This window comes from Jatropha curcas, chromosome 10 (assembly GCF_041381405.1).
Source record: "Jatropha curcas cultivar XTBG-Jc1 chromosome 10, XTBG_Jcur_1.0, whole genome shotgun sequence".
Lineage (NCBI taxonomy): Eukaryota > Viridiplantae > Streptophyta > Magnoliopsida > Malpighiales > Euphorbiaceae > Jatropha > Jatropha curcas.
The window spans coordinates 1092195-1107305 of NC_143160.1; the positions used below are offsets into that span (position 1 = coordinate 1092195).

Genomic DNA, 15111 nt, shown 5'->3' on the forward strand with positions numbered 1-15111 from the left:
TATTTGATTATTAATACATTGATAATGTATGATTCACCGTAAACTTAATCTGTCATAAATATTAGCATGCTCATTTCATGCACCAACTAATTAAAATTGGGAGAAATGTTCAAACATACATTACAATTTGTTCTAGATGGTGGTTTAACCATTTGTTTTAGTTTTTGGAAGGTTATCAATGGTAACTTGTCATTATATTTTGTTAATTCCAAGGTTATAAATACTTACTTAATCATTTTGTCCAAAATAAAAATTATGACCATATTGAATATTATATATATATATATATATATATATATATATATATATATATTTGAGCTCACTAATTAAGTTTTCTAACTCAAATCACCATGATTGATCACATGTTTATTATATGATAAAACAACTTTCAGAAATCAATATTACAAATAGCATTAGAAGATAATCAAAATATATATAGTGACCACAATTAATGTAGCCTTTTTTATTTCAATTTTTTTTATGGAAAAATTTATTACAGTCTAAGGAACGCAAAGAACGTGTATTAATGTATGGAATGCATCAAATCACGAGCAGAATAATCATGTCTGCAGATATAGCAACCCTAAGTCGGTGCTGCTTCTTTTGTATATTGTATGAGAAAAATGAACAAGAGTGACACCAAGGAGAACGTCTTGGATCAATTATTCTTCTTTAATTTTATAACCTACAGTGCAAAGTAATGATCTCTAGAATCAGGTGGAACCATGAAGAGATGTTGTATCAAGATGAAAGCAAATACATAACTGTGCTTACATGAATTTAAAAGGCTGTGCTTTTGTTTAGTAAATAGGAGGTGGAGGGGATGGTGATGGTGGTGGTGGAGATTTGTAATAATAAGGTGGTGGAGGCGATGGAGAGGGTGGAGGTGGGGACTTATAGTAATAAGGAGGTGGAGGTGATGGTGATGGTGGAGGTGGAGACTTGTAATAGTATGGAGGGGGAGGGGACGGTGATGGTGGAGGTGGAGACTTGTAGTAGTAAGGAGGAGGAGGGGAAGGAGATGGTGGTGGCGGAGACTTATAGTAGTACGGAGGGGGAGGGGATGGGGATGGTGGAGGTGGTGACTTATAGTAGTAAGGAGGAGGAGGTGAAGGAGATGGTGGTGGGGGAGACTTGTAGTAATACGGAGGAGGAGGGGATGGTGATGGTGGAGGTGGGGATTTATAGTAGTAAGGAGGAGGAGGTGAAGGTGATGGTGGTGGGGGAGACTTGTAGTAGTAAGGAGGAGGAGGTGAAGGGGATGGTGGAGGTGGGGACTTATACTCATAAGGTGGGGGTGGGGATGAAGGAGGAGGAGGAGGTGACTTGTACTCATAGGATGGCATTGGTGGTGATGAATAATTATAAGGCTCAACTTCTGCAGCTACCATATTGGCCATGAAGCACAATGCAAAAGCAAACAGTAGGTGTGGCCATGCATTGGCCACTTTCTGGGGCAACATTGTTAATCTCTAAAGTTGCACAATCTTAGGATTTGTATGTCTCGCTTTGGGGTGTTGGGATTAAAACTGAGCTTCTCCCCAGTTTATATAGTGATAAATAATAATCTGATTTTGGTGCTCAATGCTTCCAACTTGCAACAAACCTAATAAATAAATAAATAAATAAATAAATAAATTATTACATCCTGCAACTTTCTTAATGAGTGGAATCCATGATCTACTTGACTCATGTTATATGAAATGTTCATTTAACTTGAAATAGTCAAAATTTTTAGGCCAAATCCAATACTAATTTATAAAATTAATAAACTAACACTTGAAAATAAACTATTAATTTACAATTGGAAATTAGAATTATATAGTTTAATTAATTTTATGATAAAATAACATCTTGAAGTGATGGAGATAAGTAGGTAAAGATAATGGATATTAAACTATTAATTTACATTTCAAAACCTTGTAATTTCACAATCACTTTAACTTTATTTTAGATGTTAAAAACTTTATGATTCCAAATATATACTTCTTTTATTCATATTTTTTTTTTCCGTCGACTTATACTTTTCCTTGAATTATTTTAATATATGCAAAGTTTATATTTGAAATAAAAGATTCGTATAGTCAACCTACCTCAGCTAATTTGAGGTCGACTATAGTCATTTTAAATTATTAACCCCGATTGGTTTTGTGGTAAACTTACATATTGGTCATTTAACTAATTTGGCTTGTTGGAGTGTCACTATCGTCAAATTACTATGTATTTAGCAGTAGGCAGGTAAATAATGCATCATATATAATACACATTTAGATTTTTCTAAGTCAACTTCTCTTTTTCCGTACTTCTTAATTGGTTAAGACGTAGCTTTTAGTCAAAACATTAAATGCTATTTTTTTTAATAGTGTTCAGTAATATAGCGTTTGAATTAGCTTTTAGAGGTTAAAGTAGCGTTTTATAAAAAGTTAACCCTAAACTAAAAGCTACTAAAATAAACAACAGCTGCTGCAACAATTAACTTTGCCGAATAAACCTTTCGGATAATTTTATTAGCACTGAATCAACAATATTATATGTGAAGTTCATAAAGCCTGCAATGGAAGGCTTGATGTCATAGAAAATGCATCGAACCTTCATGGCTTAACAGTTAGCTAGGGTATGTTTGCCAAGACGGAAAATGCGAGGGAAAGTGGGTGAAAAATATACTAGCTAATATTTTTAATTAAAATACTTTTTTATTTTATTGTATTAAATCGATAATACAACTTAGAAACCAAATACATTTTCTACCTATTTTCTTTTGGTTTCGTGTATTCTTTTAATGATGGGGACTAATAAAATAGATATAATTAATCTTAGAATAGTGGAAAAATGATTTGCAAAAATATAGATTAAGATTTTAGCTTACACATCAAAAAGAAAAAAGAAAAAAAAATACTAAAAATCTAGAAATTTTGTGAAGTGGGATCCGTATAATTTTTTTTAAATTAGAAATAAAATAATACATGTATAAATTTAATTATTTAATTTTTATATATTGAAAATAATACATAATCACGTAATTAAATAATAAAACAACTGTGATATTAGGTGTGAATAAGTCAAAGAAAATTAATTTATACATAAAACATACCTCACCATTTCCGTTTATTGTTTTATTACCAGTTATTTTAGTTGCAGTCAATTAGTTGATAACTAATCTGATTGTTTAGTGGAGAGCAGATGAGAAGAAACCTAAATACTTTTCTTCTCAATTAAAAACCTAATTTGACAAAGCAAAAGTTAAAGATTATTTCCCTTTCATTGCCGTCTAAGCCAGCTTTTACGAGGAAGAGACCTGGTCTGATTTAGCTGGTAAAATCATTTGTTGTCTTTCAGATAGATTTCATTGCGACTGAATTTTCCTAAACGACACTTGATGAGATTAAAAAATAATTACCCATCTCATGGATTCTAGTTATTTAGGGTAGAAAAATATTGAAATTTTGGAGATTTTCTTTCAATAATGAGTTTTACCAATTTGGTAAATTAAGAGTTATTCATGTTACGTAACTTAAGTATTAATTCGGTTTATTAAAGGTTGTATTTTTTTTTTTTTTATTCTGAAGTAGTTGCAATTATTATAAAAATGAAAGAAAATCTAATTCATAAGAGATCAGTTAGATTAACTTTGAATAGGTCCTCTTAGGATGGCAAGGTTTCTAGATTTGATATAAGATTTCCATTTTTTTATAGCTATAATTAATAGTAATTTCTTGAGAAATTTCTTTCTTTTTCTTTTTAAGCAACCTTTTATTCCTTTCCCACTTGAAATCTTCAAATCTTTATCTCCACACTAATATTATTCCATAAGTAATTTTCAATTTTTCTAGCAAATACCTTTGAGATATCGTCAAATTTATACAAATTAATTATTTCTTGTGATTTTGAAAGAACTATATTTAATTCTTTTACTTACCGTTATTAATTACACCAAATCTACACTTTTTTTTTTTTTCAAACCGTTTCTAAATTAACTTATTTAACTTGTTTGAATTAATTCTTGCTTATTACAGTTTGCTTGTCAATAATATTTAATAATAATAAACGCTGTAATCTATTATATGTTTAAAAAAAAATAAAGAAAAGAAGAATCCGAACGAGGCAGTCCAGTGGTAAAAAGCACTTGCGAACCTCCGAAGTGGAGCAGGGATTAGTCAGGTTTATGTAAAGTTAAAACGGACTAGTAACAATTGAATCATCCCATTTTCTCATTTGACCTGGATTTGTGATTATTTTATTTTTATACACTGTTCCGGAAAATGTCACTGTATTTACAAAGCTGCATGATCAAGATACATGCCAATGATGCAACAACCAAGCAATAATGGCCACTACACTAGCTTATCAAACACTAAGCTTGGGGCGGTAGTCGGAGTTTATAAACGGAGCTGTGAATTCATCTAAACAAGCCATCCGGATACGTTCAGGTGTCGCCGGATTATCAAGAGGAAACCACTCGTGATGCCCAACTTCTGCTCTTGCAGCCTTAATAGCATCTTTGATGGCAAAAAAGACGGCCGAAGCAAGAAAAAATGGAGGCTCACCAACAGCTTTAGATGAATGGATAGCTTTTACATTTGGATGACCCTATATGATTACAAAGAAACCAAGCAGATAAGTTATATCCCAACTGTAAAAAGAAAACACAATTTTTAACATACGAACAATGACTTTAAGAAAGCAGAAAGAAGTTCTTGCATTCGACATTAAATTTGGTGTTTTACGATTTTAGCAATCTGGATCCAAATTTACTTGAATTCTAAATTCACCCACAGATCCAAGTGGACACAATAATTTTTTTTGTAGATTATAGCAATCTCCACATTTAAAGAAGAAATTTTGGGGTGAGTTCGAAGAGAGAATCCAAACATTCTACCATCCTAGGCATACGAGTATTCCATGCATCTTTAAAGGAGTTGGTTGAAGCATACCTTTAGAAGTGAAACTTTGAATTTGAACGGCACATCATTTATGGAAGGAATCTTATAAGCTCCAGGTCCAGATGTATACAACCAGCCTGGTCGTATCCACTTATGGGCTGAATCTCCCCACTTTAGCTCTTCCAAGGCTACCCATCCCAGGCCTTGTATAAATGCTCCTTCAATCTGAATAGCAATTGAAGCATAGAGCAAAGCATCATATGCACAAACTTCATGATCTCTTTTAAGTTAAAAAAATAAACATTTTAGGTAATGCATAAAGCTTGCATCGTTTTGGATTTAAGGCATTAGGTTAGTAGACAATATAGTTTGTAAGTTCGATGAACTTCTAAATCGTGCATGGCTCAAAATGGAAGTCCCAGAAAGAAAGGCACCTGTCCAACGTCAATGGCTGGATTGAGTGAATACCCAAGATCCAAGATAACATCTGCTGCCCTTGTGTGGAAATCTCCAGTCAATGTATCAATTTCAACCTCAGCAAATGCAGCCCCATAGGTGTAGTACCTAAATGGATTTCCTTTACCAGTGCTCCAATCAAAGCCAATCTCAGGTGTAATGTAAAATCCATGAGCAGAAAGATCTATTCGCTGAATATAGCATGCACTTGCGAGCTGAAATAATATAAAAAACAAATTCAATTTACAATTATAGATTGTTCATGATAGCCAAGAACCTTACAAGGAATAAAGGGCAGAAGCAACCTTTAAATGAAGAAATAATTAACTGCAATGCTACAAAAGAAGATTTTATCATTGCTTCTAAAATTTACTTGAATACATTAACTAGATTACTTTTTGTGGTATGACCGTAATTCCACATCATCCTTATTGACCATTTAAAATTGTTGTGCAGAAACTACGAGAATAAAGTTACCTCAGCGAATGAGCTGAAATTATGTTTTGAAGCAACAGGCTCCATCCGTGCCTTTATCTGCTCACATGCATCCAATACTGCAGCTCCATACATATCAGAGCTTGCAGAAGCTGCTGTTGGTGATGCATTAGGTACCTGTAAGGATTTGAATATTGATATAAACAAATGTCCTGAAAGTTCAAAATCCTGGAAATTTCAATGATATATCATCGGAAAAAAAAAAAAAAAAGAAAAAAACAAACATATTTAATTGGGAAATTCATTCCAGATATTTCCTGGCTCATGAAAGATAGTAATGACAATGTGATCAAGCGGTAAATAGCTGACTGTTAAGTATCCTTAAACGATAATGTGATCAAATGATAAAATTTGTTAAAGTTGATTTTACTAGTTTCCATAAATTATTAATTTATTTTTCATGATTGCACAAATAATGTTGAAAGATGAAATTTAAATATAAGTCTAGATATATTTTTGTATACCAATTACCACACAAGAAGATACCATGTCAAAGAAAACAGATTACCTTTTTTTTTTTTTTTTTTTTTGAGAATGAAGTTTTTATGAATATCTAGATAAAACATGAATGTTTTTCTAAAAAATGCGCTTACAAAATATGCTAACAATGTTACTGATCTAGATACAGCCATGATGAGAATCCAGGTTCATTATTCATGATCTCTCACTATCAGATCAAGTTCTTTGCAAAACCTAAACCCAACACCCATTTGGAAATGGCATATTACAGTCAATGCAAAAGCCCCATCGGTTTTGGTGAACTGTGGCATCATATAGTGGATCCTGTATGGAACTAGTTTCCAAAAAATGAAACAATATCAAGTGCTTTGCAATAATGCTTTAATACCTTGTCAGTACTTGTTTCAGATATGAACACAGAACTGAGAGGGATGTTAAAGACAGAAGCAGCTATTTGAGCTACTTTTGTATGTAAACCCTGCCCCATCTCAACCCCTCCATGCGTAACTAAAACAGTTCCATCTGTGTAGACATGAACCAGAGCACCCGCCTACAGTCATTAAGAAGAGATGCAGTCCATCAGAAGCTGAAAAATTCTGCTCAGAAAAGTTAGTAATATTCCTACCGAAAATAATATACAGACATAATTTTAGGTCATTCCTTGCCAGATGGCAACAAGAGATATAGCTCGCTTTCGAGAAGGAGACAGTCTCTTATATAGCAACAAATGCAAAAGGATGACTTTTAACGAAAATATGATTTGTGGGCTTATTGAGGATCCATGAGTGGTGCTTTTTTAAATGTTTAGATGATGGCCGAGTCAGTATGGAACTTTTTCCTGGCAATTATATTTCAATATAACACAATTTATATTTTGATCTTTTGTCCTTAGTTATGGGGAAAAACATCATATACATTCGACACTCTACTGCAGATACAGCAGAGACTGCTTCGTAACCTGCAAAATGATGTCAGCTAAGAAGATATAATGCTAGACTAGTTGACTAAAGACACAATGAACCTACTATAGGACCCGCTCCAACATTGTTTGACAGATTACCTGGTTCATGAACTTTGTTGTAAAGGATATGCCAAATTTTGTTGGTACCAAAGCAACACCCCGCTTTTTCCATCGATTATGAAGATTATATTGTTTAGTGTCTTCACGAGCCTTCATAAGGTTACACGATAACTTCAGTTCATTCCAGAGCTGGGTTAGTGTACAGTATTGAAGTTGTTGGCCATAATGCGTTATTGATCCATCACCTTGGAAATTGGTTTCCTGATTGGATATTGAATATGCAAAAAAAATAATAATAATGATGATGACAGGTTATAAATCACAGGTAAAATTAACAGCAAATTAACCAACTCATTTAACTTACCCTTATCTCTTCTGGGCTTTTGTTGAGTTCTACAGCAACTCTTTGAATCCAATTCTCAGCTATAAGCATTCCTTGAGGGCCCCCAAATCCTCTGAAGGCAGTGTGACTAGGAAAATTAGTGAAGCAAACCCTCCCCAGTATTCTGATATTTGGTATCTCATAGACATTTTCAGAATGAAACATGGCACGTTCAAGAATAGCAAGAGACAGGTCCAGAGAATTTCCAGCACCATTGTAGATTTTAAGGTCTAATGCAAGGACTTTTCCATCATTTGTAAAGCCAACCTGCCATCAGTTATCAATTTCATTCCATTATTTTTAAATACAAAGAAGCAGAAAGAACATAAATCCACTGAATTAACAGGAGCAGCATTAGTTATTTCAGTTCAAGATGTATGGGGAATTAAGTAACCTCCTTCCATGCTTATTGCCTCCAACCCTCTTTCGGTCTTTCCAACTTAATGTGCTTTTTAAATCAAGATTGATTTCATGATGATAAGTAACCTACCTTATAAATGTATCATTAGTTGACTAGGTACTAAAACCTCAAAGACTTGCCTTCTAGCTAGTGCCTTTAGAGCACGGAATAAAATTTTCAAAAAATTCGAAAAATTAACAGAACACCTCTTTAATATTGTCTGGACTCGTATTGCTGCCATGTAGCTTTTAAAGTAACCTCAGTTTTGTGCCAAAAAAAGAAGAAGAAAGAAATGGCACCCTACGCTCATTCCAAATGCAAATATGCTTATCTCTATTAGTTTGATGGACATTATTAAATAGAAGTGCTACAACTGGTAAACCACTGCTCCCAAAACCACATTGCCAGAAGACCTAGAAAATGTCATTAGGGGGGGTGGGGGGGGGGGGGTTATATTTCCTTCCCTGCATTTTATATCATATTGCGGAAAGTCAAACCATTTTGCAGGTTACTAAGCAGTCTTGTACAGCACAACTTAAAATGAAAATTACAATAGAATATACAGGTAACATCATAATACAGGTTGAGTACCATAAATTTTTACCTTGTACTTCCCAAGAAAGCTGTGGCGCTGCCCAGTAATCATCATGTCTACGTCTCTGTCTAAAGTGATTTTCACTGGGCGATTCAACAGATATGATGGGACAGAAGCTGCAGCAGCAATGAAAGCTGACCTTGTCTCCTTTCCACCAAAGCCTCCACCAATTCTCTTGGTTTTACAAACTACTTTTGACATTGAAAGGCCAAGAACATGGGCCACATGCTTCTGGTGCTTCTGAGGAGCCTGCACACAGAAAATGTATACTTTTCTAGCAAAATTGTCATAGTAGCAGCAATGACATTTTAAATTGCTATTAAGCCTATACATAAAAATTTTTAAAAATATATATATAATTGATAGTAATGTTTTTGAAAATTAATGAGCATTATCATAATTTTAAAAAGTTAATTTTTAGAATAATTACATTATATACATGTGTCAAAATAAGACCTTAAAAGAAGTCCCACTGATGTGGTTCTGAAACAAGGCCCAAAATGTTTAAGAGATTAATTTTAAAAGATCATTAGAGCCCTATAGTCCTACTGAAAAAGTACTAAGGCTATGGGAAAAGAAAATATTAGAACAGGAAGAATAACTAGCTATGTATTGCTTTCAGTAAGCTATACAGATTGAAGTATTCAACAGTAGCTGAGACTAAACTGCCAATACTAGACGACATATTCAAATTCAAACCTGTCAGCCACAAGTGCTTTTATAAATATTCATTGTTACTATTCACTCACTTGAGTCCATATCAATCTCACACCAAATCACCGTCCAAAATGAACCCCATTTAAAAGTCATTTATAACCCTGGACTTGTTCTGGGAAATATTTAAGGTGGCACATGGCTTATGTAATAGAAATGTAAAAGAAAAAATAATAGTAATAATAATAAATTAACAAATATGAAAGCGAACAACTTACTTGGGTTGATGAAATCATATGGACTTCATTACCACCATCCATTGTCCAAACCAAACTGCTCTGTGGCTCCAAGTAAAAGTGTTCCTGACCACCCACTTGAACTTCCCCCTCTAGGATTTTGTCACATTTACCGGATTGAAAACAGAGTTCAACATCACCCTTTTTCAAACACTTCTCCGAGTTAGGATGAAAACTCTCAGCATTAATGGCTTCCTGTATAGATAATATAGCTGGAAGCTCTTCATACTCCACAGAAACTTTTCTTGCTGCCAGTTTTGCATTTTCATGTGTATCTGCAACAACCACTCCTATGACCTGCAGAAATCATACATGTGATTGTATGGACCAGAAAGGAAGGAAGACAAAGTTGTCACACAGAATCTTCAGAATTGTCAAACTTTATTGTAAAGAACCAAATGTGCAATGATAAGAAGACTAAGAATAAGCCCTTCATGAGAAAATAATCAAGGGCTTGTCACCAAAAAGTTTCCCCTTCAGGACCCTGCTGCAATCCATAACTAGGCTATGTCCATTGCAATTTCAAATTGTTACCATCAATAATGATTCTGAAACCAAATTGCTGCCACAACTGAAATAAAAATTGTAAAACTAAGTTTCTTACCTGACCTACACAAGTGACAAACTCTGAAGCAAATAGCTCCTCATCATCAATCACTGCGCCAATGTGATTATCACCTGGAACATCTTTGGCTAAAAATATGCCTGCAAATCCAGGTGAAGACTTCGCTTCTGAATCATCTATCGAAACAATCCGAGCATGTGGCTTTTTGCTCAATATTAATGCAGCATAAAGACCATTAGAAGGCATTGGAGTATCATCAGCATATTCTGCCTCTCCGGTAACCTAAAGAATGTTATATTTGGAGAAGATCATGGAGATACTCATTTCAATGTATAAGGAGACTAAGGTTACATTAGTATAGGAAAATTGAAATGCAAGGAGACTAGACCAGTAAAGGAGGAGAAGAAGAATAACAGTTCAACCAAATATTAGAAAGTGTTTGAAATTAGAACTTCTTTAAAAATATTTCAAACCAATCCTCATATAAGGTTTCACCCAAAAGAAAGCACATAATATCGACAATATCAGCAAATTACAATTAATTACTTAATGCATGTCTTTTTATTCTAACTTGAATACCTGAAGTTTTGATGAGAGATGAACCTCAGGAGAACCCACAGCTGTCCCATGTTTTCTAATTTCATAATCCTGACTTCCCACAACTGAGGGCCGGCAGAATGGTTGTACAGCGGATAAATGGGATAATGGTATAATATTCCCAATTGATTTCTTGCTGTCCATCTGATGTGAAACCCAGAGGAAAAATTTGAAGAAAAAACTAAGGGTCAAAGATTTACGGAACTCCACCATCCCACCAGGAGCGTCGTCCTTAAGTAAGATATCTGTTTCTAGGACTTTCAAACAACCCTGTAAAAGTTCCTGATTCCAATTTTTCCCAATGAGAAATTCTTTTGCTTTTATTGCAGACAAAGAAAGAGGAGCTACACCACCATAAACAATTGAAGCATCTGAAACTACTAGTTCTTTTCCTTTTTCCTCAAGAAAGACACGCATTCCAGCATTGACAATTGCAATATCATCATCCCTCCTATGAGCCTGCTTAAATTCTTTCACATACTCAAAAGGCCTAGTCCAGGGTAAGAATACAGAGAGTAAAACTTCATCACTTGCAAGATCCACCTTCCGATAATCTAGGAAGAAATTTTCTGCCAGGACTGTTCTAATGTGACCTTTGCAATTAACAATTCGAAACTTGGCTCTTGCAGCCATCCACAGTGGGTTCAAGTCTGATATTGGACTGGCAGTACATATATTACCTCCAATAGATGCAACATTTTTTATTTGTGTCCCTGCAAACCATTTCAATTGTTCAATAAGGGCCTTACATGAAGATGTTTCCTGAGCAACACGTTCATTTACAACCTTTCTGAGCATTTGCATAATTTCAGTAAGTCTTACTGCAGCACCAATCTCCAAGCCATCATCCTTGACATTCAAAACATTGAGTTCAGGTACATGTGCAACAGAAATCAAAACCTTATATTGGATTCTCTTCAATCTCATCTCTATTCCAACCTCAGTATTACCTATCAATAATTTTGCATCAGGGTATTTTGATTTTAACTCCAGCAACTGCTGGAGTTGCAAGGGTCGGTACCACTTGAGTCCACCAAACCCACTTAAATTCAAGGGAGTTAATTTCCTCAATAACAACTCAGGAGGAAAAATAAACTCTTTGTCTGTATATGTGCTACCATTTACCTCACTATATGAGACGGGTCCATACCTCTCACCACAAGCTGTATTTTGTATGCAGTTTCCAGGATGAGTTACAGCTTGAGATGTACATGAGCAGGGTTTACCAGTTGAGGGACACACAAATTCACCTCCTTGAAGGTTTACTGTAGAATTATCAACATATAATGCATCATCACTTTTGGCAAAAACTCGAAATGCATCAAGAATTGGCCTGTAACCAGTGCAGCGACATAAATTTCCTGCAAGGCACTCTTCAATTTCCTCTTCTGTGGGTGGTTTTTGGCTTGACCTTAATAGTGCATACATTGACATGATAAACCCAGGAGTACAAAATCCACACTGGGAGCCATGAGAGCATGCCAACGACTCCTGCAGAAAATCAAGGAAACACATATTTACTTAACAACCTCATCAATGCATTTTGCGCCTTGGAATATGGCAAAAGATGGATAAACTTAGGTGCTGTCCCATACTTGATTAATTCCCTAATAAAATTGTGACCTGTTTTTGAAGTGTTCTTGATATCATTTATTTGAAGAACTTACTGGTTTGTATACATTTTTTTTATCTCTTAATTTCAAACATCACTTGGTATAAAAAGTGAAAACTTAATGTTTAAAACTAATAATAATTCACTGGCAACTATCGCCATTGTTGTTTTGTATCATCACTACTACTGTTATCTATAGCATTATTGTTGCCACCACAACCACATCTATTATCACCTCCACTAATGGTTGTCATCTACCACTACTATCACCATCACAACCAGCAACACATACCCGAAATTTCCAACAATTAAGATATTAACTGCTTTATAATTTTTTCAATGGCACTACACTACTTCAGTCATCATATTTAGATAATATACAACCAGATTTCATAAAATTTTAACGATTACTAGTTTAAGCAATAATATTTCAACTCTATTTCAGCTCTTAAATATTTAGAATTAAATTTCTTCATCTTTTGACAACAAAAAAAGAAGGAAAATTCTCTTGTAGAATCCTAATAAGCAAGTGAGCAAATTCAGTCCAGCTATATATGCCTGCAGTAGCTGGTGAAAACAATGAACAGTAAGCTTAAAAAATATGGGCCCAATAATAGATACAAAAACGTGTAATATAGTAGCTAGTGCCAAGCAATAAAAAGTAATGCTTTTGAATTATTTAAAAAAAAAAAAAAAAGCCCAAGGCTGTAGTAACAATCAGCATGATAAAATATAAATTATTACTTGAATTGGATGCAAGCCACTTCTGCAGTTCCCAACTCCCTCCACTGTAATTACATGCATCCCTTCTACGGAGTATAAAGGAGCCAAACATGCATTGAGAGCATAATGCCTAGAAAAAGAATTAGGGTAATATATCTAGTTCATATACATGCTGAAAATTGTGTAAATTGGGCTGGAGATGAACAAAGACTCACACACATTTCTTCAGCCTCTTGTTGTAATGAGAAACCATAACTGTGCAAGCCCCACAACCACCTTCACCACAGCCTAGCTTTGTCCCCGACAAACCAATGTCTATATTCATGCTCCACACAGCAAAAATAAGCAATAAAGTTAGATTCTGCCACTTTAAGGAAATAGGATGCTGAACAATGTAAGATTAACTAATATAGAAAATAAGAAATTCAACATATTACCATTATTCAAACATTCAATCTGAATAAAATAGTAGAGACAAAGCATTAGCCAAATCACAATAAACAAACTTAGCTGCCAAAGAAAAGAACCACACGCCCAAAATCAAAATTAAAAGAACCACGAGCCCAAGCTTAGCAGCCCAGAAAAGGAAAGAGAAGACTAAGAACCCAGAAATAGGTAATTCTGAATACGTGCAAGCTGGTTAAGATGAATCTTAGATTCAACTGGCAAACGCGGATAACTGTTTGCTTGATTAGTCAAATCTAAAACCACCCAAGAAATCTTCCCTGTGAATTTGAAAATCAAGCATTTTCTCAAACTCAAAGGAAGAACTGATTTGCTGGTTCTGCCTAAAATCAACTGAGTGTAGTTAGAACGTGGAAGATATTCAAAAGTCTCTCTTCTTTTCTCTAACCTAATAAATTAATACGCTGTTCTCAGTCATACACTTCCTCAAGCAGATCCAATTTCATAATTATGCTTCCCAGAACCATCGCAAACTGAACAGAGATTTGGACATCAAAACTCTGTATTCGCATCTTCTCCTTTTTCACGTATTATACTTTTTTTGAGCATTTTTCACGTACTCATATTAATTACATATAAACCAAATTAAATTCACAAGCAGATTCAATCGATTTATTGATATACTAGAAAAGTCACCAAGGCATTAACATTGAAAGATGGTCTTCTTTATCGTAATCCCGTACTAAGCCAAACCCAGACCATGTTTCACTTAGTTCAGATGAGTTAACACTCAAAAACTCCCTGTCCTATTCTGCGCACCTTTCATTTTCTTGCAGTTTGTTTGCAACCAAACGTAACAAGCTACTTTAACATAATCGTTACCTCTGAGATACTCGAGTAGAGTTAAGTGGGCCAATCCATTAGGCAACACCCTTCGAACTCCATTAACGTACAAGATTGCCTCCTTGGCTGATTCCTCTCCAATCTGCTCCACTTCTCCCTCGTTTTTCAACGACCCCATTACAGCTTCCTTTCTCCGGACCGGCAGGAAATAACATCGAATTGATCATATATTTATATCCAATCCAATTCAGACCGGTTCCATTAATTAGGAAATACGCTGGAAAGGTAAGAAGCTCACTTGGAGATCCTTTTAGTAATTTTTTTTTTCTTTTTAATTCAATGAATATTTTACTGGCAAATGGCAATATTTGCTGAAAGTAACTGAATTTTATAAACAAGGTACATGGACCGACTATGATAATTTCTATTTTGGCTAAATTCGTAAATTGACTTTGCCGCAAAAACTTACCCGCCCTTAATTTTTATTTAAATTTATAAAATTGTAATTAGTAAATATTTCAATTTACAAACATTTGATTAAATATAGATATAAATACTAACCGAATGTCGGATTCTAAAAACCTCACTTTCAAGGATATAGATATCAAAATCGGAATTAAGCAACTCCTAATTACAGCTTAAAATAGTTATTAGATCGAAAGAAAAGCAGTGGACTTTCATCTTAATGCTTTTTTTTTTTTTCTTTTGGTTTGTTTATATTGTGGCAA

At 34.4% G+C, this 15111-nt stretch overlaps 2 protein-coding genes across 4 annotated transcripts; both read right to left on the reverse strand.

Annotated features, from left to right (window-relative positions):
* Positions 1–565: 565 nt before the first annotated feature.
* Positions 566–1542, reverse strand: LOC105648808 (Proline-rich extensin-like family protein). Its single transcript, XM_012235316.4, has one exon. The coding sequence runs from the start codon at positions 1461–1463 to the stop codon at positions 801–803; it is 663 nt and encodes a 220-aa protein (XP_012090706.3). The 5' UTR covers positions 1464–1542; the 3' UTR covers positions 566–800.
* Positions 1543–4184: 2642 nt separating this feature from the next.
* On the reverse strand, positions 4185–14731 carry LOC105648267 (xanthine dehydrogenase 1). 3 transcript variants are annotated; one of them, XM_012234597.4, is made up of 14 exons: positions 14423–14731; positions 13351–13450; positions 13157–13265; positions 10783–12291; positions 10243–10485; positions 9621–9935; positions 8698–8937; positions 7676–7960; positions 7351–7572; positions 6679–6840; positions 5814–5948; positions 5315–5551; positions 4932–5105; positions 4185–4587 (listed from the first exon to the last, which is right to left on the reverse strand). In XM_012234597.4, the coding sequence occupies exons 1-14, from the start codon at positions 14559–14561 to the stop codon at positions 4345–4347; spliced, it is 4113 nt and encodes a 1370-aa protein (XP_012089987.1). In that variant the 5' UTR covers positions 14562–14731; the 3' UTR covers positions 4185–4344. The 3 variants fall into 3 exon arrangements, with proteins under 3 accessions (XP_012089987.1, XP_020540685.1, XP_020540686.1); XM_020685026.3 differs by lacking the exon at positions 14423–14731 and adding an exon at positions 13573–14377; XM_020685027.2 differs by lacking the exon at positions 14423–14731 and having other exon boundaries at positions 13355–13456.
* Positions 14732–15111: the final 380 nt, after the last annotated feature.

Coding starts and splice junctions, on each gene's coding strand:
- LOC105648808 (XM_012235316.4), bottom strand. CDS start 1,463: ATGTTGCCCCAGAAAGTGGCCAATGCATGGCCACACCTACTGTTTGCT.
- LOC105648267 (XM_012234597.4), bottom strand. CDS start 14,561: ATGGGGTCGTTGAAAAACGAGGGAGAAGTGGAGCAGATTGGAGAGGAA. Junction 12,292..13,156: donor GTGGCTTGCATCCAATTCAA/GTAATAATTTAT, acceptor GATTTTCTGCAG/GAGTCGTTGGCATGCTCTCA. Junction 5,106..5,314: donor CAGCCATTGACGTTGGACAG/GTGCCTTTCTTT, acceptor ATTGCTATTCAG/ATTGAAGGAGCATTTATACA.